The sequence below is a fragment of the Eulemur rufifrons genome, chromosome 2 (genome assembly GCF_041146395.1).
Source record: "Eulemur rufifrons isolate Redbay chromosome 2, OSU_ERuf_1, whole genome shotgun sequence".
Lineage (NCBI taxonomy): Eukaryota > Metazoa > Chordata > Mammalia > Primates > Lemuridae > Eulemur > Eulemur rufifrons.
Genome location: NC_090984.1, coordinates 61130729 through 61149818, shown reverse-complemented (window position 1 = coordinate 61149818; position 19090 = coordinate 61130729). Strand labels below are relative to the sequence as shown.

The 19090-nt window shown below is 50.1% G+C and overlaps 4 protein-coding genes across 6 annotated transcripts; 2 read left to right on the top strand and 2 right to left on the bottom strand.

Annotated features, from left to right (window-relative positions):
* The first annotated feature begins 79 nt into the window (after positions 1-79).
* Positions 80-3634, top strand: PSME2 (proteasome activator subunit 2). The gene is made up of 11 exons (XM_069485830.1): positions 80-204; positions 513-545; positions 984-1046; positions 1288-1374; positions 1479-1509; positions 1596-1693; positions 2287-2355; positions 2817-2884; positions 3008-3062; positions 3361-3447; positions 3530-3634. The coding sequence occupies exons 1-11, from the start codon at positions 157-159 to the stop codon at positions 3608-3610; spliced, it is 720 nt and encodes a 239-aa protein (XP_069341931.1). The 5' UTR covers positions 80-156; the 3' UTR covers positions 3611-3634.
* A 1168-nt stretch (positions 3635-4802) lies between these two features.
* Positions 4803-7160, top strand: EMC9 (ER membrane protein complex subunit 9). Its single transcript, XM_069485843.1, has 6 exons — positions 4803-5100; positions 5232-5441; positions 5574-5650; positions 6560-6629; positions 6718-6812; positions 6980-7160. The coding sequence occupies exons 2-6, from the start codon at positions 5244-5246 to the stop codon at positions 7158-7160; spliced, it is 621 nt and encodes a 206-aa protein (XP_069341944.1). The 5' UTR covers positions 4803-5100; positions 5232-5243.
* Positions 7161-7214: 54 nt separating this feature from the next.
* Positions 7215-10041, bottom strand: PSME1 (proteasome activator subunit 1). 3 transcript variants are annotated; one of them, XM_069485818.1, is made up of 11 exons: positions 9869-10041; positions 9130-9162; positions 8953-9015; positions 8741-8851; positions 8607-8652; positions 8372-8469; positions 8046-8114; positions 7898-7965; positions 7766-7820; positions 7597-7691; positions 7215-7432 (listed from the first exon to the last, which is right to left on the bottom strand). In XM_069485818.1, the coding sequence occupies exons 1-11, from the start codon at positions 9905-9907 to the stop codon at positions 7408-7410; spliced, it is 702 nt and encodes a 233-aa protein (XP_069341919.1). In that variant the 5' UTR covers positions 9908-10041; the 3' UTR covers positions 7215-7407. The 3 variants fall into 3 exon arrangements, with proteins under 3 accessions (XP_069341919.1, XP_069341909.1, XP_069341900.1); XM_069485808.1 differs by having other exon boundaries at positions 7340-7432; positions 7605-7691; positions 7898-7926; XM_069485799.1 differs by having other exon boundaries at positions 7340-7432; positions 7605-7691; positions 9869-10039.
* Positions 10042-12127: 2086 nt separating this feature from the next.
* On the bottom strand, positions 12128-13388 carry FITM1 (fat storage inducing transmembrane protein 1). Its single transcript, XM_069463751.1, has 2 exons — positions 13123-13388; positions 12128-12740 (listed from the first exon to the last, which is right to left on the bottom strand). Exons 1-2 carry the CDS (start codon positions 13386-13388, stop codon positions 12128-12130), a joined length of 879 nt encoding a protein of 292 aa, XP_069319852.1.
* Positions 13389-19090: the final 5702 nt, after the last annotated feature.

The window sequence follows — 19090 nt, the reverse complement described above, 5'->3', positions numbered from 1 at the left end:
CTGAGGGGCTACCTACTATTTGCGGCCTGCCAGGGGGAGGGGGAAGGAAAAAAAAGAAAGGGGGCGGGGTTGAGGGGGGCGGGCCTGGGCCTGGGGAGTGAAAGCGAAAGCCAGGGCGGCTAGCTGAGAGACCGGAGATCTGGCAACTGGAGCAGCATGGCCAAGCCTTGTGGGGTGCGCCTGAGTGGGGAGGCCCGCAAACAGGTAACGGGGAGCTGGAGGCCAGGCAGGGTCCGGGGAACCCTCCTGGATGGAGGCCAAGCTGGGTGCTTCAGGGGACCAAGACTGTGCCAGAGAACTCCCCCAGCCGGTCTTTGGAGCCTTCACTTAAGCCCGGGGATTTCCAGATTCCTGCCCTCTAACCAGTCTCTGCACTGAGCAGGGGCTTTGAGGGAAAACTGGCTTGTGGGGGAAAGGCCTGAGGTACAGTTGGAAGGCACCCGATTGGGATGGGTTCTTACTCTTGACAACTTAGACCCTTAACCAACATCCGGGTACTGCTGTCTGTGTAGGTGGATGTCTTCAGGCAAAATCTTTTCCAGGAGGTAAGTCTCTTTTGGTTGAAGCAATTTGACCCAGAATCTTAGACCAATACTTGAGGGTCACAACCTCTCAGAGTGACTCCCAGACCCACCCTGGACTTTGTCCCTATTTCCCTTACCAACCCTTCACCCAAGGTGAGCTCCTAATTACTGATATCTACCATTAAATGGCACCTCTTTGGACTCTCTCCCCTTCTGGCACTTCCTCTCCCCTCTTTTGATGTGAAGGGAAAAGCCATGGCCCCTAAAGCAGGAATACCACAGTCCTAATTTTGGTTCTGCCACTTACCAGCTTGGGCAAGTCCCTTGACTTTCAGGGCTTCAGTTTCCTCATTTGTAAGTCTTGGACTCAATGATTTATAAGGGCTCTTCCAGTGCCAATTCTCAGACATGTCATTGAATGTCTTCTGTGATTCCCCACCCTTGCAATGTAACCCACAGGCTGAGGAATTCCTCTACAGATTCTTGCCACAGAAAATCATATACCTGAGTCAGCTCTTGCAAGTGAGTAGTGTGGGCCCCTCCTGCTCCATCCCATGTCCACTCTCCCCTCCACCCACCCTCTCTAGCTAACAGCTGGGCTCAGCATGCAGAGAATAGTTGTGAATGGTAGATTGGGAACATTAGGGTGGTGGGAGGCCTGAGCCTAGGCTGGGCGGCAGAGGGTAGGGATGTGTGGAGGGAAGGCTGTGACTCAGGGTGAAGGGAAGAGGCTGGGCAGCCCCTGACAGTGAGCTCTGTGCAGGAGGACTCGCTCAATGTGGCTGACCTGTCCTCCCTCCGGGCCCCACTGGACATCCCTATCCCAGACCCCCCACCCAAGGATGACGAGGTAAGGTATTCATGGGGCAGGGCTCAGACTATAAACCCAATGGAGGTGATAGCCCTTCAACCTCTTTGACTTTTCTAAAGGCTACTTTCCCCTCTTTGCCTTAGATGGAAACAGATAAGCAGGAGAAGAAAGACGGTAAGGGAGAAAGGGGTGACTAGGGAAGGGGAAATGGCACATTAACTGCTCGATGAGAAAGGACCTGAATCCCCTCTTTCTCACAGTACCTAAGTGTGGATTTCTCCCTGGGAATGAAAAAGTCCTGTCCCTGCTTGCCCTGGTTAAGCCAGAAGTCTGGACTCTCAAAGAGAAGTGCATTCTGGTAAGCCTGGGAATTGGGGGAAGTGGCAAGAGAAGATGAACAAGGCCAGGCCCTGGTCCCCTTCAGAGATGTAAATCCTTCATTGAGAGACCTAATCCTGAAAAAGGAAACTTCCTTCTGTGCCTTGGGTTTAGATCCCCTTTGTTTCATCATTCTGTTAGACCTCTGGTGTCACAATGGTAGCCCTGAAATCAGAGACTTTACTGTATCTGCCTCTGTAGCCTTAGACCCCACTGCTATACCAGATACACAGTACAGTGGAGGTGATATGATATAGTGAGTTGGTTTAAAAGCATGAACCCTAGAGAGAGACTGCTGAGTAAGTGATAGAATCCTGGTTCTATCACTGAACCCTGCTGGTAACCTTAAGTAAAACATTTAGATGTTCTATGACTCAATTTTTTCATCTGTTAAATGGGTACAATAAGAATATATACCTTGGAAGATGGCTGTGATAATTAAATGAGATAAATCTAGCACAGTGCCTGGTATATAAGTGCTCTATTAAATATAGCTATTACTAAGAAGTAGCAGTAATAAGAAGAACCCAGTAGGTTTGTTTAATTATTTTTACATGATGCCTCTTAATACAGGTGGTCACATGGATCCAGCACCTGATCCCCAAGATTGAGGATGGAAATGATTTTGGGGTAGCAATCCAGGTAAGAAAAGGGTGACTGAGGCCAAGTGTGGTGGCTTATGCCTGTAATCCCAGCACTTTGAGAGGCCAAGGCAAGAGGATCGCTTGAGGCTAGGATTTCGAGACCAGCCTTTGCAACATAGTGAGACCCCCACCTCTACAAAAAATTTTTAAAAAATGAGTCAGGCATGATGGCAGGCACCTGTAATTCTAGCTACTCAGGAGGCTGAGGCAGTAGGATCACCTGAGCCCAGGAATTCAAAGCCGCACTTTGATTGTGCCACTGCACTCCAGCCTAGGGAACAGAGCAAGACCCTGTCTCTACAATTAAAACCAAAAGAAAAAGGGGGATGACTGAGGATACGGAGAGTGGGGACAGACTTGGGGAGTGAGAGATAGGAGCTAGACATGAGGTAGGAGGAGAGGGAGATAGTGAAGAAGGGAGGAAATGAAATGTTTTCTTTACCACCCGTGTCACTACAGGAGAAGGTGCTGGAGAGGGTGAATGCAGTCAAGACCAAAGTGGAAGCCTTCCAGACAACCATTTCCAAGTGAGGGCAGCTGGAGGACCAACATGGGGGGCTGTAGAGCCATTTCTTTGTGCAAAGAGTCTGAGGGAATACATCTCCCTGAAGACTCACTCACCCCTGTGGTATTCCCCTTGCTTCTGGCAGGTACTTCTCAGAACGTGGGGATGCTGTGGCCAAGGCCTCCAAGGAGACCCATGTAGTGAGTGGATAGTCCACCAGCCTTTTAACTGGCTGGAGGTGGGGTGGGTGGCGGGGAAAAGGTCCTTATCTTGTAAGACCTTCCCAATGTGGAAAATATGAAGCCAAAATTGTTGCCTAGAAAAACTGATTTGGGCTTCAGCAACCTCTACTCCTTTTTCTGCTCAATGCTTTGGGATCCCATTTCTTGGTGTTGAGAAGGGGCTTATCCTCAAGTTAACCTATTCCCTATATAAGGAAACCAGACTAATGTCCCAAGCTCCCTTGGGGCTGACTTAGCTTTGCCTCCCGTATCCCAGATGGATTACCGGGCCTTGGTGCACGAGCGAGATGAGGCAGCCTATAGGGAGCTCAGGGCCATGGTGCTGGACCTGAGGGCCTTCTATGTGAGTATGGAGTAAGCCTTTAAGGAAGGTGCATGGGGGAGAGAGGCCATAAGCTGACTCTTACTCTCTGGCCTTCTCCCAGGCTGAGCTTTATCATATCATCAGCAGCAACCTGGAGAAAATTGTCAATCCAAAGGGTGAAGAGAAGCCATCTATGTACTGAGCCCAGGGCTAGAAGGAAAATAAATGACCTGTACTTTGTGTGGATTACCTCTGGTGTGTGACATTCATTCAAAAATCATTTATTGAGTGCCACGTATGTCCAGACGCTGAAGATGAATGTGGTGGTGGGAAGGGGTGGGGGCGCCAGGAAGACAAAGATGAATTAGATGCCCATCCTGGTCTTAAGAGGTCCAACTAAGGAACAGAGTGGGAACTGTTACAGGCCATGACAGCCATGCAGATAACCTGTGTTTTGGAATTTCACAAGATTATTTCCCTTGGAGGTCTCATGAAAGGGGTGGCATTTGGGCAGAGCCCTTATAGGAATAATCAGGCTTTGGATAGAGTGGGGAAAGCTCTGTGGCTGAAGGGGGATGAAAAAAGGAACAATCCTCCCTCAACAAGCTTAGAGGGAGAATGAGGTTTCACTGGGTGGATTATGGATGAATGGTTTGGACTCCTTCTCAAGGGCTGGGAGGGGGAAAAATGCACCCAAGGCATTGTGGGGAAGGAGTTATACCACAGGACATTATGGGAAGGATTAATCTGTAAGTTTTTCTTTTTGTCCTTTTTTCCCTCCCCTTCAGTCAATCATGTCTTTATCTCTGCCTTTCAGGATTCATCCCTGGGCAGGTGATAGAGACAAGGGTTCCTCTGCTGTGGTCTTTACTATAAATTTCATGAGATTGTTCTTTAATTCAGGGCCTTATCCTGTTTTAAAATATAAGAATTTTTGCTGCTGTTGATGTGGAAAAAGAAACAACAACAACAACAACAAAAAAGAGAAGTATTTGCAGCATAGCACTTGACAGCTTGGAAGCCCGTCCCCATATATATCTCATTTAATCCTTAAAGGACCGTGGGTAGCAGATATTATATTAAAGAAACCTGCGGCCTTGAAGGCAACACGGCTCATTAGTAAATGACAGAGAAGATAGACAGTACAGATCCTCTCATTCCATAAAAGGAGCAAGGCTATCTACTTTGTCCCCAGTGCTTCGGGACACCCAACTGCTGGCAAGCGCTCCATTCCCAGGGCTCTGCCGAGCCTGTGGTGGCGGGCAACACGAGTAACAGGCAAAGCCAACCTGCAATCAAGAGTGGAAGTCGGGTAGCCTGGCCAATAAGAGTGCGGGCGGGCAATTTTCTTTCCTTTGCAGTTGCGGGTGCTTTCCAGTTCGCTGGAGACAAAGGCGGGGCAAAGTTTGGACGCGGCCGCTGATGGGAGAAAATGAGAACCTCTAGACCTATCAAGGAGCACCACATGGGCGGGACTCCGAGAACCGTCCAGCTGGGAGCTGCCGGCTCTGGGTCCCCGGGACAGGCGGGGGTCTGCTGCTGCCCGCTAGGGGCCAGAGGAGGCGGCGCTCGGTGCCGCGGGATGCAATCGGAACCTCCTTCTGGGCCAGGCCGGGCGAGGGCTCTGGGACCGAGGTCGCCCGAAGCCGGCGGGCCGCCTTAGAGCCGAGTTAGCGTCGCCGCTGAACCTAAGTGAGGGGGCACTGGGAAGGGCCAAGGAGGGCGCTGAGAGCTGGAGGGAGCTACACGAACGCGAGCTGGGGACCGGCTCGCCTGAGCGGGGTGGGGAACCGGCACTAATCGGGCTTGCTGCTTCCCGGCAGGCCCCGCTCGCCATGGGGGAAGTGGAGATCTCGGCCCGGGCCTACGTGAAGATGTGCCTGCACGCCGCCCGGTACCCACACGCGGCGGTCAACGGGCTGTTGCTGGCGCCGGCGCCGCGGTCCGGAGAATGCCTGTGCCTCACCGACTGTGTGCCCCTCTTCCACAGCCAGCTGGCCCTGTCCGTCATGTTGGAGGTCGCCCTCAACCAGGTTCCTCCGTTGGACGCCCACTCTCAACCCTCTAACACCCCTAGCCCAAAGTCCATCCCCGCCCGCTTGGCAGCAGGGCGTACCAAGGCTAGCGGCATGATTTAGTTACTGATGGCCCCTTTCCCACGACAGGTGGATGTGTGGGGCACACAGGCCGGTCTGGTGGTGGCTGGGTACTATCATGCCAATGCAGCTCTGGGCGACCAGAGGTGAGTGGAGTAGCCAGAGGCGGAAGGCAAAGGATTTTGGCTGGGGCGGGGGAAGGGGGGCGCGTAAGAGAACCAAGGTCATTCCTTTCGTCTTTCCTCCGTGAAACGCTTAGGAGCAGGGGCTGTACACCAGGCACTATGCTGGGTACTGGAGTGAGGAAATACAAAGATGAATAGGACAGAACCCTGCTCTGGAGGAGCTGCAGTGAGGGTGGGGAGGACAACTGTGTATGGACAACAGGCTGATCTTGCTTTAACTGAGGTATCCCCAAAGTACTGAAAGAACACAGAGCCCAACCAGCAATTTTAAAAATAAGGAAATTTCTTTACATATATATATAGAGAGAGAGAAAGATAATTCTATATATTAATCATATATATGAATCAAGTTAGAAATACTGTTTTGTAATTTGCTTCTCTTCACTTAATAAATATTTGCCATCTTTCCATTTCCACACCAAGAGCTGCCTTCGCTAACAGCTATATAGTATGAATATGGATGTACCATAATTTATTTAATGCCTACATTAAACATTGAGATTGTTTCCAACTTTTTATTATGGACACTGTCCTATTACTATAATATTAATAGTAAATTCTTTATAAGTGGAACTTCTGGGTCAGCATGTACATAGTATAGTTTCAATTTGGATGGTTATGCCAAATTGCCCTCCAAAAAGACCATCTTTGATTTCCACTCTCACCAGCAGTGTCAGAGCACCTGTTTCCCACAACACTCAAGCATCAAGCAGTTGTGCATCAAGCATCCAGCAGGCCCGAGCCCCCCAGGCCTGCCACAGGGAAAGGCCACAGCTGCGCCCACATCTATGAGACATGGGAGGCCCAGCTCAAATGGACAGGTTTTGCCCACAGTCAGCTCCTCACTCCTCTGATCTTCCTTCTACACAGCCCTGGGCCCCTGGCCTTGAAAATCGCTGGACGAATTGCAGAATTCTTCCCTGATGCAGTACTTATAATGGTGAGGCTTGGGTTTCAGGGTGGAGAGGTGGAGAGAAAGTAGGGAGGTGGATCCTTGAGACTTTCACACCTGCCCTTCTTTGTCCCAGTTGGATAATCAGAAACTGGTGCCTCAGCCTCGTGTGCCCCCAGTCATCGTCCTGGAGAACCAAGGTCTTCACTGGGTCCCCAAGGACAAGAACTTGTGAGTGCCCCACTCCCTCCACCTTTTCTTGAAAGCCCAAGGCTCTTGGGCAGGCCTCTTCTGTCCTTGGTCCTGCCCCAAGGGTCCTTCTCCAGACCCAACCTTTGTTAAGTATGTGTCTGTACCCACTGCCTGCTGTTTGACCTCCATGGGGGTTATTATTTCAGAGTGATGTGGAGGGACTGGGAGGAGTCACGGCAGATGGTGGGAGCACTCCTGGAGGGCCAAGCACACCAGCATCTTGTGGACTTTGACTGCCACCTTGACGACATCCGGCAGGACTGGACCAACCAGCAGCTCAATACCCAAATCACCCAGTGGGTTGGTCCCACCAATGGAAATGCCTGAGCCAGGGCCATGGGTGTCAGGATCCAATAAAGAGACTTGGGCTGATAGGTCACAGTATGACTATATTTATTGTGCCTGGGAGGCAAGGTGAGTGAAAAACCTCAACAAGAGAAAGGTACGGAAAAGTCTGGAGTCCACGGTAAAAAACAAGAAGATCTGTGCTGTATCTATCACAGAATAAAAGGAGGCTCTCAATAGATCATTCCCTTTGTTTCTCCCCTGGGCTTCTTGAGCTTCTCGAAGTTCTTCAGGATGATGTCATATAATACAGCCTACAAGACCAGGGAGGAGAGGGGTCAGCCTCAGGCCCCCATTGGCTCTGTGCCCCATTTCTAGCCTTGTGGAGAGACGGAGCTTTGTCACCCTTCACCCCCAGCCTGCAGTGCCAGGGAGTGGGTGACCTGGGAAAGCTGTCTCTGCCCACCCCTGCCCTCGCCTCCTCACATAAGCATTGCGGATCTCCATGACCATCAGCCGGATGTCCCGGTACTCTGCCTCATCCAGCTCGTGCACCAGCTGCCGATAATCACCCTGTGGGAAACTCAGGTCATGCCTGACTTCACATGTGTCCTTTACCCATGCACCCGAACCTGGGCCTCACCTACCACATGTGGCTGCTTAGCTGCTTTGGTCACTGCATCACCTCGATCAGAGAAATACCTGTGGGAAGGAGAAGTGTGTATGGAGTGGGAGAAGAAGGGAGTCCAGAGTGTGGGTGTGGGTGAGCAGTCACTCACTTAGAGATTTGAGTGTGGAAGCCTTCCAGCTTCGTGTGGAGGCTGGTCATCAGTTCAAACACCTTCTCCTGGGGAAAGAAAGCAAGGGGGAAAGTGGAAGGAAGCATGGAGTAGATAGGAGGGTGGGGGAGTGGGGCAGTGGTCTCACCTGGACAGCCACTCCAAAATTGTTCCCATCCTCAATCCGAGGTATCTGCAGCTGCAACCAAGTGGTGACCTGGGGGGAGCAAATGGCATCAAAGCCACATCAACCCTCCACCCAATTCCCAGGTTCCTATCCTCCCTAGCTTCCCTGCCCACACTGGGTGGAGGTGTACCAGGTCCATCTTGAGCCCTAGGGCCTAGACTTCTGGCTTCACTTGCTGTGCCCTCTTCTTGCTAAGACCTGGCAAGTGCCAAACCTTAACTAGCCGGGAACCAAGAGGACAAAGGGTTTGACCTAAAAAGCCTGAGGGTGGAAGTGGGAGGGCTCACCAGGTTGAGCTGCTCAATGACATCCTTGATCTCAGGCTTCAAGCGCTGCAGGAGAACCACGATCTTCTCATTGCAGTTCACTGGGCCACAGGGAGGACCTAGAGAGTGGGCAATGGGTCAGTCACATGATTGAGCCTGTGTGTGAGGTGCTGAAGGGGAGAGTGGAAAGGACTCCCTAGGGAGGAGCTCCTGTGGGGTAGGACTCAAGTCTTCCCACCGTAGTGGTTCCAAGTACCTTTGTCTTCATCTTCCCCTTTCTTCTTTTCATCCTTGTCTTCCTTCTGCAGGGAGAGAGGGGTCCATAGGAGTCAGGACTAAGGCTGATTTTCCCCATGGTTGGATCCCTTCTCCCAGCTCTTCCAGACTTACCTCCTGCTGTTTTTTCCGCTCCTCCTTCTCTTTCTCCTTAACTGGATCAGGCACTGGGATGTCTAACGGGGCCTTCAGATTGCTCAGGTTGGCTTCATTGAGAGCTGGTTCCTGGTGTAGGGTGGGAGGAGGGCAGAAGCTGAGGGTGTTCCTCTCACCTCCTCACTCTCAAGGTCCCCCAAACTCTCCAGCTCCCTGCTGGGCCCCAGTACCTTTAAAAATGCATCCAACTCAGAAATCTTCTTGGGAAAATAGCTCCCGAGTAGGTTCTCTGTCTGTGTGAGGTGGAGGAGGATGGGGTCAGAACCAAATGCCTTTCCTAGGCAGTAAGGCAGGGTTGAGCAGTAAGAGTTGGGTGGGGGTGTAAGTACTGATGGGGCAGGTCTTACCTTGGTACACAGGTCTTCACGAAACACATCCACCTGTTGGGCACAGGCAACCCTTCAGAAACTTGGCTTTAAGGCCAGTTCATTTGAGGACAGTTCCCTTAGGGTTGTATGGGGCCTGGCCTGGGGGGAAAGGTGAAGTGGATCCCCCTAAGGCCAGACCTGAGGAAGCCAAGATAGATCCCTGCAAGGGTGGGTTGGGGTGGTGTTGGAGTGGATCTCTGCAGACCTGGATCTGGGGAGGGAGGAGTGCATGCCCATGGGGCTGGATTTGGGGGATGAGTACATTCCTGGCCTTGAAGGGCGAGTGGCTCGAGTGAGAACGGATTCCTGGGGTCGCATGGGCTGTGTGAGAGGTGTGGAAAGCCCTCTGCTAGTGGGGCAGAGTCGGGCTGCCCTGTGGAGCGGGCCCCGGGACCTTCCTGAAGGAAAGGCCACGAGGTGGCAGGGGCAGGTCCCGCACCCGGTCTGTGTGTGGCCCGGGCCCGGGCCAGCGGACTTCCCCTCCACGCCAGCTCTCTGCTTCATCTCACCCCGCTGAACCACAGCCGCCGCGCCTCTCCGCGCAGGCAGCCCCCCCCCGCCGCCCCCCCCCCGGTCTCCCGGGGATCAGGTGCGCCCCGCGGGCAGGCTCTGCAGACTGACCCCGACTCGGGTCGGGGTCTGGGGGCGGGCGAGGAATGCCTTCAGTCTCTCTGAGCCACGCCTCCCCGGGACCCCGCCTAGAACCCGCAGCGCTCACCTTGGCTTGGGCCTCAGGCTGGACCCTGAGCGTGGCCATGGCCGGGCGGGGGGCCTGGCGCCGCGCGAGGAGCGAGGAGTGGGCACCGGGAAGGGAAAGCGAAAGCAGCAACTCGCAGCCCGCACGGCCTTCCTGGGGAGCAGGGACTGGAGGACTGAAGGAGGCGGGGCCCACCCGAGGGGGAGGGGCGGAGCCGCCGAGAAGGGTGGCCGAGGCGCGGCCCCCACCCCGAGAGCCCGAGAGGAGTGCTTCCCCCCGCCCCCGCCTCCCGAAGCCCCGCCTCAGACCCCGCCTACTGCCTACTGCCTCCGCCCCACCCCCGCCTCACGGAGCCGGGTACTCGGATCACCCCGCCCACACCGACCTCTCCACGCCCCACCTTCCACCTGCCGCCTCCCATCTCCCCGCCTCTCGACTACCCACGGACTCCCTACTCGCTCTCTTCCCCTGCTCAGCCTCGGACAGTGGTAAGCCTTACTTGGGGCTCCCCATGTTTCCTCAGAGATGGGCAAGACCTGGTCTCTTTCCTAGCCTTGCCAGCATGGGCTCCTGGCGCCATGGGCACTCTCCGGCCCCTGCAGCAATACTCAAGCTCCAGTGGACTCGCTCCTGCACCCCTGCTGCGGACTCCATTCTTCTATAATGTACTCTCACGGAGCAGGGGGTTCATGCTTCTCTCCTGCTTAAAACCATTTCTCAGCTTCCTGTTGTCCTTAGAATGAAATCCAAAGGGACATGTCTCCCCTTCAAGTTCACTTCCCTACTGCTTTCCCGGTCATTCATTACACTCGCAAATGCTTGGGTTTCCATTTGTTTCTCAAAGTTGTCAAGTACATTCCTGCCTCAGGGCTTTTGCCCTTGCTAATCCCTTTGCCTGAAATGCCCTTCCCCTGAGTGTTGTCATTAGGTTCTCAGCTCAAATGTCACCTCTTCAGAGAGAACTTTCTCCGTTATCCTTTATAAAGTACCTCTCTCCAAGTCTCTCTATTACAAGTCATCCTGTTTTAGTACATTCACAGCACTTTTCTCTCTGATACGAGCCAGTTTTTTGTTTTTGTTCTAGTTTTTTTGAAACAGGATAATGTAGTGGTTTAAACAAGATTTTGGAAAACTTTTTCTGTAAAGGACTAGATAGTAAATATTTTAGGCTTTTGGAGCCTTACAATGTCTGTAGCAACTACTCAACTCTGCCACTGTAGCAGGAGGCAGCCATATATATGTACATGAATTAGTGTGGCTGGGTTCAATAAAACCTCATTTTATAGACACTGGAATTTGAATTTCACGTAATTTTCACGTGTCATGAAATATCCTTCTTTGATTGTTTTCAACCATTTATAAATGTATCAGCAAGGGAAGGACTGAAAAAAAAAAGAAGAAAAAAAGCAAAACATGTAAAAACCATTCTTATTATAGCTTGAAGGCCATACAAAAACTGGCCACAAAAGGGCTGTAGGTTGCTAATCCCTGGTTTAGAACATAGACAATACACACATATTGCTGGAGTTTGTAATATGGGCTCCTCTATTTATTAGCTGGGAACAAGTCACTTAACTTCAGTGCCTTGGTTTTTGCAGCTGTACAGTGGGAACAGTACTACCTCATAGTTTTGCTGTTGTGAAGACTAAATGTGTTAATTTATTTAAAGAATTTATAGACACTTAGAACAGTGCCTGGCACAGAGTAGATACAGTGCAAGTGTTTGCTATTATTATTTGTGTTTATTATCTGCTTTCCCCAGTTAGCTGATAAGCCCCAAAACGACAGAAACCTTGTCTGTCTCATTCACATGGCATGGAACTATGCTTGGCTCAATAAGCATTTGTTAAATAAATGAGCACACACAGACCCTCTGTGGGGGAGACAGTGCAGGAAGGGTCCCAGAGTGGAGTGCCCAGATAGGCAGTCCCCTGAGGAAGGTGGAGGGGAGGTTCAGTGGAGAAGGCAGGAAAAACAAATCTGCCAGGCTGGAGATGGAGCACCTGCTCATAAAAATGATGCTTACACCTAAAGACACTGTTACCTGCCTTAGGAGTACCATTCCTCAATATCACAGACCCAGATAGCTCACAGTCTTTGCAGAGGCTAAAAGGACAACAGAAGGGACAGAGGTCAAGGCTAAGGAAGGTCATTCAGGATTGATGACACCAGGGAATGGCTGAGGAACCCTAGTGACTACCAGACTCTCTTTCCACCTTTTCCAGGCTCCAACCAAATGAAGAGAGGAGCCAGAGCCAGGCCTGATGGCTTTTATTTCTTTCAGTTATGCTTGCGGCTGGAGTGGGGGCGGGGGAAGAGCCCGTGGCCTGGGCTCCCTGGAGACCAGGGCTGATGATACCAACTGCCATAGGTGAGGTACCAGGCGAAGGTGCCTACTGCGGCACCCACCACCTTGTGAGTGTACTGGTGGAAATAGATGACAGTACAGAGCAACAAGAAGTTCCAGAGGCCCAGCAGCAGCACGTTGAGCAGGAAGACGAGGCGCAGGGGGGCGCCGGCAGGCAGTCCGTGGGCCAGGTACTTGGCAAACACTGCCGCTTCCTCAGCCATCAGCAGGCAGCAGAAGGTGAGCAGGAAGGTGTGGGAGGAGACCGTGTAGCCCCGCCACTGGTGGCCGGCTGCTAGGCAGCTGCGGCGGTCTGGCAGCTCATGGAGCAGCAGGCCCTGGGGCAGAGGCTCAAAGCAGGAGCCAGTCAGGTCTTCGATGAGCAGAAAGGCCCGGCCAGCCCCCCGCCACACGGCTGCCCCCACCACCAGTCGGCTCAGGTGCCTGGCGGTCACTGCCACGCGCCGTGTAGCCAGGAACACCACCAGCAACACAAAGCCCCCCAGGAAGGTGCATGTCCAGCCCCACGCTGAATTCACAAACTTTCTGTGGGCAGAGAAGATGGGAGGCTACTGAGACCCCCAGCCCTGTCTCCCCACCCTGGTCTGTGTTCCCATCACTGCTCTGTCCCCAACCCTACACATCATCACTGGTTGTCTTTCCCGTGCCCTTTGCAACCCCCAGCCATTTAAGCTTTGCCGTCTCCTTAGAGGACTGGTCAGCATTCTAGGGTCCACATTTCCTCTTCCATCTTGCTCCTGACTTCCCCTGTACCCCATGGCTGTCTTCCCCTCCCCCTCCCCCATCTTCTCCTCAACCTCCTAGCCTATTTTTAGTGTTCAGACTGGCAGGAGGACAGAAGCCTGGAGAAAGGAGCTGGGATCCCAGAGTGCAGGGAGCCGGTTCCCACAGCCTTGAGTGGACTCACATGTTGAAGAAGTTGCCGTGGCTGGCGAAGATAGTCCGAGGGTTGACATGGAACTGCAGAAGGGGCCCAAAGATGACCACTGCTGCCAACCAGGCATGGTAGAGGCGCCGTAAGCAGGGGCTGCCCAGGAGGCGGGCGGCCTGTTCACTTCCAAAGTACAGCAAGGCAGAGGCCACCCAGAGCAGCACCTTGACCAAGCAGCCCAGCAGTGCCCGGATTCGGGCCCCGGCTCCCGGCCCTGCCCCCACCACCGGCCCCCGCTCCATGTTCCCTCCCCTCCCCACTAACTGCTTGCTCTGCTGGGCAGCTGAGGAGGGGCTGATGGGGCCCCCCCTGGACAAGGACAGGCAGTGACAGGTGTGGAAGACACAGGGCAGAGCCCTGTTGGCAGCTGGCAGGCGGGGGAGAGGGGCGGGGGGCGGTAAGGGGCCAGGGTGGAGGGCTGCCGCGTCAGCAGGGTCCTGGCCTTGAGTGTGTGGTAGTGTGTGTCCTGACAGCAGCCTGCGTCCTTTCCTGTCAGCCTTGGGTCCTCGGCTTCAACCATGTTCTCGTTTGTGTCTCAGGGCCAGGCCTGCTCTTCAGGGCTGTCCTTGGCCATAGCCTGCTTGGGTCTGCCTGTCTTTGTTTGGTCAGCCAGAGCCCCCTACCCCCATCTCAACTTTACCATGTATTTGTTCCAAAGGGAAATCAGAGTTCATGAGGATAAAACTAACCAAACCTTGAAAGTCATTAAAAAGAAATCTGTCTGTCTTATCGGCAGTGTGATCCTGCCCTTCTCCTGAGGTACTGAGGACAAGAGCCTGCCAACAGCAAGGTGTTGTGCACAGCACCCTGTCCACCTCAGGCCTTGCAAGGCATAGCAGCAGTATCCACTTCAGTGCACCGTGACCCCAGCAGCTTGGCTCTGCTGTCTGGGATCACAGTTCCTTAGCTCAGTTCCTGTCTGGACCGAGGGGCTATAAGGGGCTAGTTTGGCCCAGGGCTGCTGTGTAAACCGGAGCTTGGGCACTGCACAAGGCAGCACCTTTCTCTCCAGGGGCACTATTCATTTATTATAATGATTAGCAGATGAAAGTCAAGTGTCTTAAGGAAGGCATCTTTTATAAGATGGTGATGGCCCAGGCTGGACCTTTAGATTCCCTAAAGATCAGGTTTACTCTCAGGTGACAGCGGGTGGAAGAGACCCTAGAAGGGAAATTCCTAGTCAGGAGTCCATCTAAACCAACTACCCTGAGCCTCAGGGCTGCCCCATGCAAACCCTGGCCTCCCAGCCTGACCGCTGAGGCTGAAGTGGCAGGGTGGAGAGCAACCTACCCAAGGAGAAGTCCCTGTCATTCAGTGACGGTTTCGAGATCACTTTGTGTCTTTCTTCCTCATTCCTCAAAACTGGTGGTGGGACTTCTGAGCACAGTGGAAGCAGAATGAGCAAGCAAGGACACCCAGGGTCTAGGCCCAACTGTGTGACTTTGGGAAAATCAACTAACCCTCCTTGGTCCTCAGTATGTTAATTTCCTCTGTAAATTGATCAAGATGGATTAGATAATCAATCAGATTCCTTCCAGAAAAGCCCTCGGTGCTCTCATCTGTACATTGATCAAGATGGATTAATCAATTAGATTCCTTCCAGATCCTAAAGCCCATACATATTTCTGCATAGTGGTCTTCAAGTCTTCCTGCTCATGGACCCTATAAAAAATATTGAAGACCTGCATTCTCTCTACACATTTTTTAAATTGACATAAAATGTTTCATTGTAGTTTTAAATAGTTGCAAACATTATTTCCAGTATAGTATGTACATTCACATTTCAAAATAAAACTATATCACTCTTTCAAATGCATCCAATGGAATCTAATACTACACTGATTAGATACCTCACCATTATCCATTTAAAAACACGTGAAAAGATCATAAGTCAGAAATTATAATTCCATTCTACATTCCCCATAGAATCTACCCAATTTTTATGCTTGAAAGTCTTTTATTGACTATTTATCACACTTCTATGCAAAAAAATATATAATCTAAAGTTTAATTTTTAAAAATTTCCTGTGACCATGAAGCCCTAAGAGTTACATTTTTTTTTTCTTATGGATTGAATTTTCATTATAATTGTTAGTACAAAATAATTATTAATACAGGGAAACCTCATTTTATTGTGCTTTGCTTTATTGCACTTCACTGCTTTATTGCACTTCACAGATAATTGCATTTTTTATGAATTGAAGGTTTATGGCAATCCTGTGTCCAGCGAGTTTATTGGTGCCATTTTCCAACAGCATGTGCTCACTTTTTGTGTGACATTCTTTTTTTTTTGAGACAGAGTCTCACTCTTTTGGCTGGGCTAGAGTGCTGGGGCGTCAGCCTAGCTCACAGCAACCTCTAACTCCTGGGCTAAAGTGATCCTCCTGCCTTAGCCTCCCAGGTAGCTGGGACTGTAGGTACACGCCACTGTGCCTGGCTAATTTTTTCTATTTTTTTAGTTGTTTGGCTAATTTCTTTCTGTTTATATTAGAGATGGGGTCTCGCTCTTGCTTAGGCTGGTCTCGAACTCCTGAGCTCAAGCAATCCTCCTGCCTTGGCCTCCCAGAGTGCTAGGATTACAGGTGTGAGCACTGCACCCAGCCTTTGTGTGACATTTTGAATATTCTCACAGTATTTCAAACTTTTTCATTATCATTATAACTATTATGGTGATCTGTGATCAGTAATCTTTGATGTTAGTACTGTAATTTTTTTGGGGGGGTGCCATGACCATGCCCAGATAAGATAGCGAACTTAATTGATAAATGTTGTGTGTGTTCTGACTGCCCCACTGCCCCACTATTCTTCTCTCTCTCCCTCTCTTCAGCCGTTCCCATTCCCTAAGACACAACAATATTGAAGTTAAGCCAATTAATTACCCTGCAGTGGCCTCTAAGTGTTCAAAGTGAAAGGAAGAGTCACACATTCTCACTTTAAATCAAAAGCCAGAAATGATTAAGCTTAGTAAGGAAGGCATGTTGAAAGCTAAAATAGGCCAAAGGCTAGGCCTCTTGCACCATACAATTAGCCAAGTTGTGACTGCAAAGGAAAAGTTCTTGAAGGAAATTAAAAGTGCTATTCCAGTGAACGCATAAATGATAAGAATGCAAAACAGCCTCATTGCTGATATGGAGAAAACTGCCGTGGTCTGGACAGAAGATCAAATCAGTCACCACATTCCCTTAAGCCAAAGCCTAATTCAGAGCAAAGCCCTAACTCTTTAATTCTGTAAAGCCTAAGAGAGGTGAGAAAGCTGCAGAAGAAAAGTTGGAAGCTAGAAGAGGTTGATTCATCAGGTTTAAGGAAAAAGCTGTCTCCATAACATAAAAGTGCAAGGTGAAGCAGCAAGTGCTGATGTAGAGGCCATAACAAGCCAGAAGATCTAGCTAAGATAACTGATGAAGATGACTACACTGAACCGATTTTCAAAGCAGAAGTAACAGCCTTCTATTAGAAGAAGATGCCATCTAAGATTTTTGTAGCTAGAGAGGAGTAGTCCATGCCTGGCTTCAAATCTTCAAAGGACAGGCTAACTTTCCTGTTAGGGGCTAATGCAGCTAGTGAGTTTAAGTTGAAGCCCAATGCTCATTAACCATCCTGAAAATCCTAGGACCCTTAAGAATTATGCTAAATCTACTCTGCCTGTGCTCTATCAGTGGAGCAACAAAGCCTGGATGACAGCCCATCTGTTTACAGCATGGTTTACTGATTATTTTAAGCTCACTATGAGATCTACTACTCAAAAAAGGTTTCTTTCAAAATATTACTGCTCATTGACAATGCACCTGGTCACCCAAGAGTTCTGATGGAGATATGCAAAGAGATGTATATTGTTTTTCTGTCTGCTAACACAATATCCATACTGCAGACCATGGATCAAAGAGCAAATTTGTTAATTTTTTTTTAATTTTTAAAAAAATTGTCAGGAGAGGTGCTCAGTTTCCTTGGGTTTTGTTTGTTTGTTTGTTTTCTGTTGTTGTTGTTGAGATAGAGTCTTACTCTGTTGCCCTGGGTACAGTACAGTGGCGTCATCATAGCTCACTGCAACCTCAGATTCCTGGGCTTAAGAGATCCTCCTGGCCGGGCTCGGTGGCTCACGCCTGTAACCCTAGCACTCTGGGAGGCCGAGGCGGGTGGATCGCTCAAGGTCAGGAGTTCGAGACCAGCCTGAGCAAGAGCGAGACCCCGTCTTTACTAAAAATAGAAAGAAATTATATGGACAACTAAAATATATATAGAAAAAATTAGCCGGGCATGGTGGCGCATGTCTGTAGTCCCAGCTACCTGGGAGGCTGAGGCGGTAGGATCGCTTAAACCCAGGAGTTTGAGGTTGCTGTGAGCTAGACTGATGCCACGGCACTCACTCTAGCCCGGGCAACAAAGCAAGACTCTGTCTCAAAAAAAAAAAAAAAAAAAAGAGAGATCCTCCTGCCTCAGCCTCCTGAGTAGCTGGGACTACAGGCATGCGCCACAATGTCCGGCTGATTTTTCTCCTTTTGGTAGAAATGGGATCTCACTCTTGCTCAGGATGGTCTCGACTTCCTGAGCTCAAGCAGTCCTCCTGCCTTGGCCTCCCAGAATGCTAGGATTACAGGTGTGTGCCACTGCGTCCAGCCCAAGGAACAATTTTGATTTTCATATCTCATTATTTAAAAAATACATTTCACAAGGCTATAGCTGCCATAGTCATTCCTCTGATGGGTCTGGGAAAAGTCAACTGAAAACCTCTTGGAAGGCCAGGCTTGGTGGCTCATGCCTGTAATCCTAGCACTTTGGGAGGCCAAGGTGGTAGGATCATTTGAGGCCAGAAGTTCCAGATCAGCCTGAGCAACATAGTGAGACCTCATTTCTACAAAAAATAAAAACAAATTAGCTAAGTGTGGTGGCATGTGCCTATAGTCCTACCTACTCAGGAGGCTGAGGCAGGAAGATCACATGAACCTAGGAGTTTGAAGTTGCAGAGAGCTATGATGACACCATTCTAGCTCGGCCAAGAGAAACAGAGCAAGACTCTGTCTCAAAAGAAAAAAAAGAAAGAAAAAGAAAAACTTCTGGAAAGGATTTGCCATTCTAGGTGCCATTAAGAACACTTGTGATTCATAGGAGGAGATCAAAATATCAACATTAAAGGAGTCTGAAAAAAGTGCATTCCAGCCCTCATCGATGACTTTGAGGGGTTCAAGACTTCAGTGGAGGAAGAAACTGCAGATGTGGAGGAAACAGCAAAAGAACTAGAATTAGAAGTGGAGCCTGAAGATGTAACTGAATTACTGCAATATCATGATTAAACTTCAACAGGTGACAAGTTGCTTCTTACAGACAAGCAAAGAAAGTGGTTTCTTGAGATGGAATCTACTCGGGATGAAGATGCTATGAACTTTGTTGAAATAACAACAAAGGATTTAGAATATCACATAAACTTAGTTGTTAAAGCAGCAGCAGGATTCCAGAGGACTGACTCCAATTTTGAAAGACAGTTGTACTGTGGGTAAAATGCTATTAAATGGCATTTAGTGAAAGGAAGAGTCAACCAATGCAGCAAACTTCATTGTCTTATTTGAAGAAATTGCCACAGCCACCCCAACTTTTAGCAACCACCACCCTGATCGACTAGTCAGCAGCCGACAACATCAAAGCAAGTCCCTCCACCAGCAAAAAGATTATGAATACAATGCTGAAGGCTCACAGGATCATTAGCATTTTTTAGCAAAATAGTATTTTAAAATTCAGGTATGTACATTGTTTTGTATACATAATGCCATTGCATAATTAACAGACTACAGCATAGTTTTTTTTTTAATTATTATTTTTTTTTGTAGGGGTAAGGTCTTGCAATGTTGCCCAGGCTGGTCTGGAACTCCTAGCCTCATGAGATCCTCCCGCCTCAACCTCCCAAAGTGCTGGGATTACAGGCATAAGCTGTCGTGCCTGGCCATATAATATA

Bases quoted from the DNA above. Each gene is read 5' to 3' on its own strand.
- FITM1 (XM_069463751.1), bottom strand. From the start codon at position 13,388: ATGGAGCGGGGGCCGGTGGTGGGGGCAGGGCCGGGAGCCGGGGCCCGA. The intron at 12,741-13,122 runs GTGAGTCCACTC...CTCTGCCCACAG, and splicing joins CACGGCAACTTCTTCAACAT to AAAGTTTGTGAATTCAGCGT.
- PSME1 (XM_069485799.1), bottom strand. From the start codon at position 9,907: ATGGCCACGCTCAGGGTCCAGCCTGAGGCCCAAGCCAAG. The intron at 7,966-8,045 runs GTGAGACCACTG...TTCTTTCCCCAG, and splicing joins ATTTTGGAGTGGCTGTCCAG to GAGAAGGTGTTTGAACTGAT. The intron at 7,692-7,765 runs GTAGGTGAGGCC...AGTTTCCCACAG, and splicing joins CAGCTAAGCAGCCACATGTG to GGTGATTATCGGCAGCTGGT.
- EMC9 (XM_069485843.1), top strand. From the start codon at position 5,244: ATGGGGGAAGTGGAGATCTCGGCCCGGGCCTACGTGAAGATGTGCCTG. The intron at 6,630-6,717 runs GTGAGGCTTGGG...TCTTTGTCCCAG, and splicing joins CTGATGCAGTACTTATAATG to TTGGATAATCAGAAACTGGT. The intron at 6,813-6,979 runs GTGAGTGCCCCA...TTATTATTTCAG, and splicing joins GTCCCCAAGGACAAGAACTT to AGTGATGTGGAGGGACTGGG.
- PSME2 (XM_069485830.1), top strand. From the start codon at position 157: ATGGCCAAGCCTTGTGGGGTGCGCCTGAGTGGGGAGGCCCGCAAACAG. The intron at 205-512 runs GTAACGGGGAGC...CTGTCTGTGTAG, and splicing joins GTGGGGAGGCCCGCAAACAG to GTGGATGTCTTCAGGCAAAA. The intron at 3,063-3,360 runs GTGAGTGGATAG...CCCGTATCCCAG, and splicing joins CCTCCAAGGAGACCCATGTA to ATGGATTACCGGGCCTTGGT.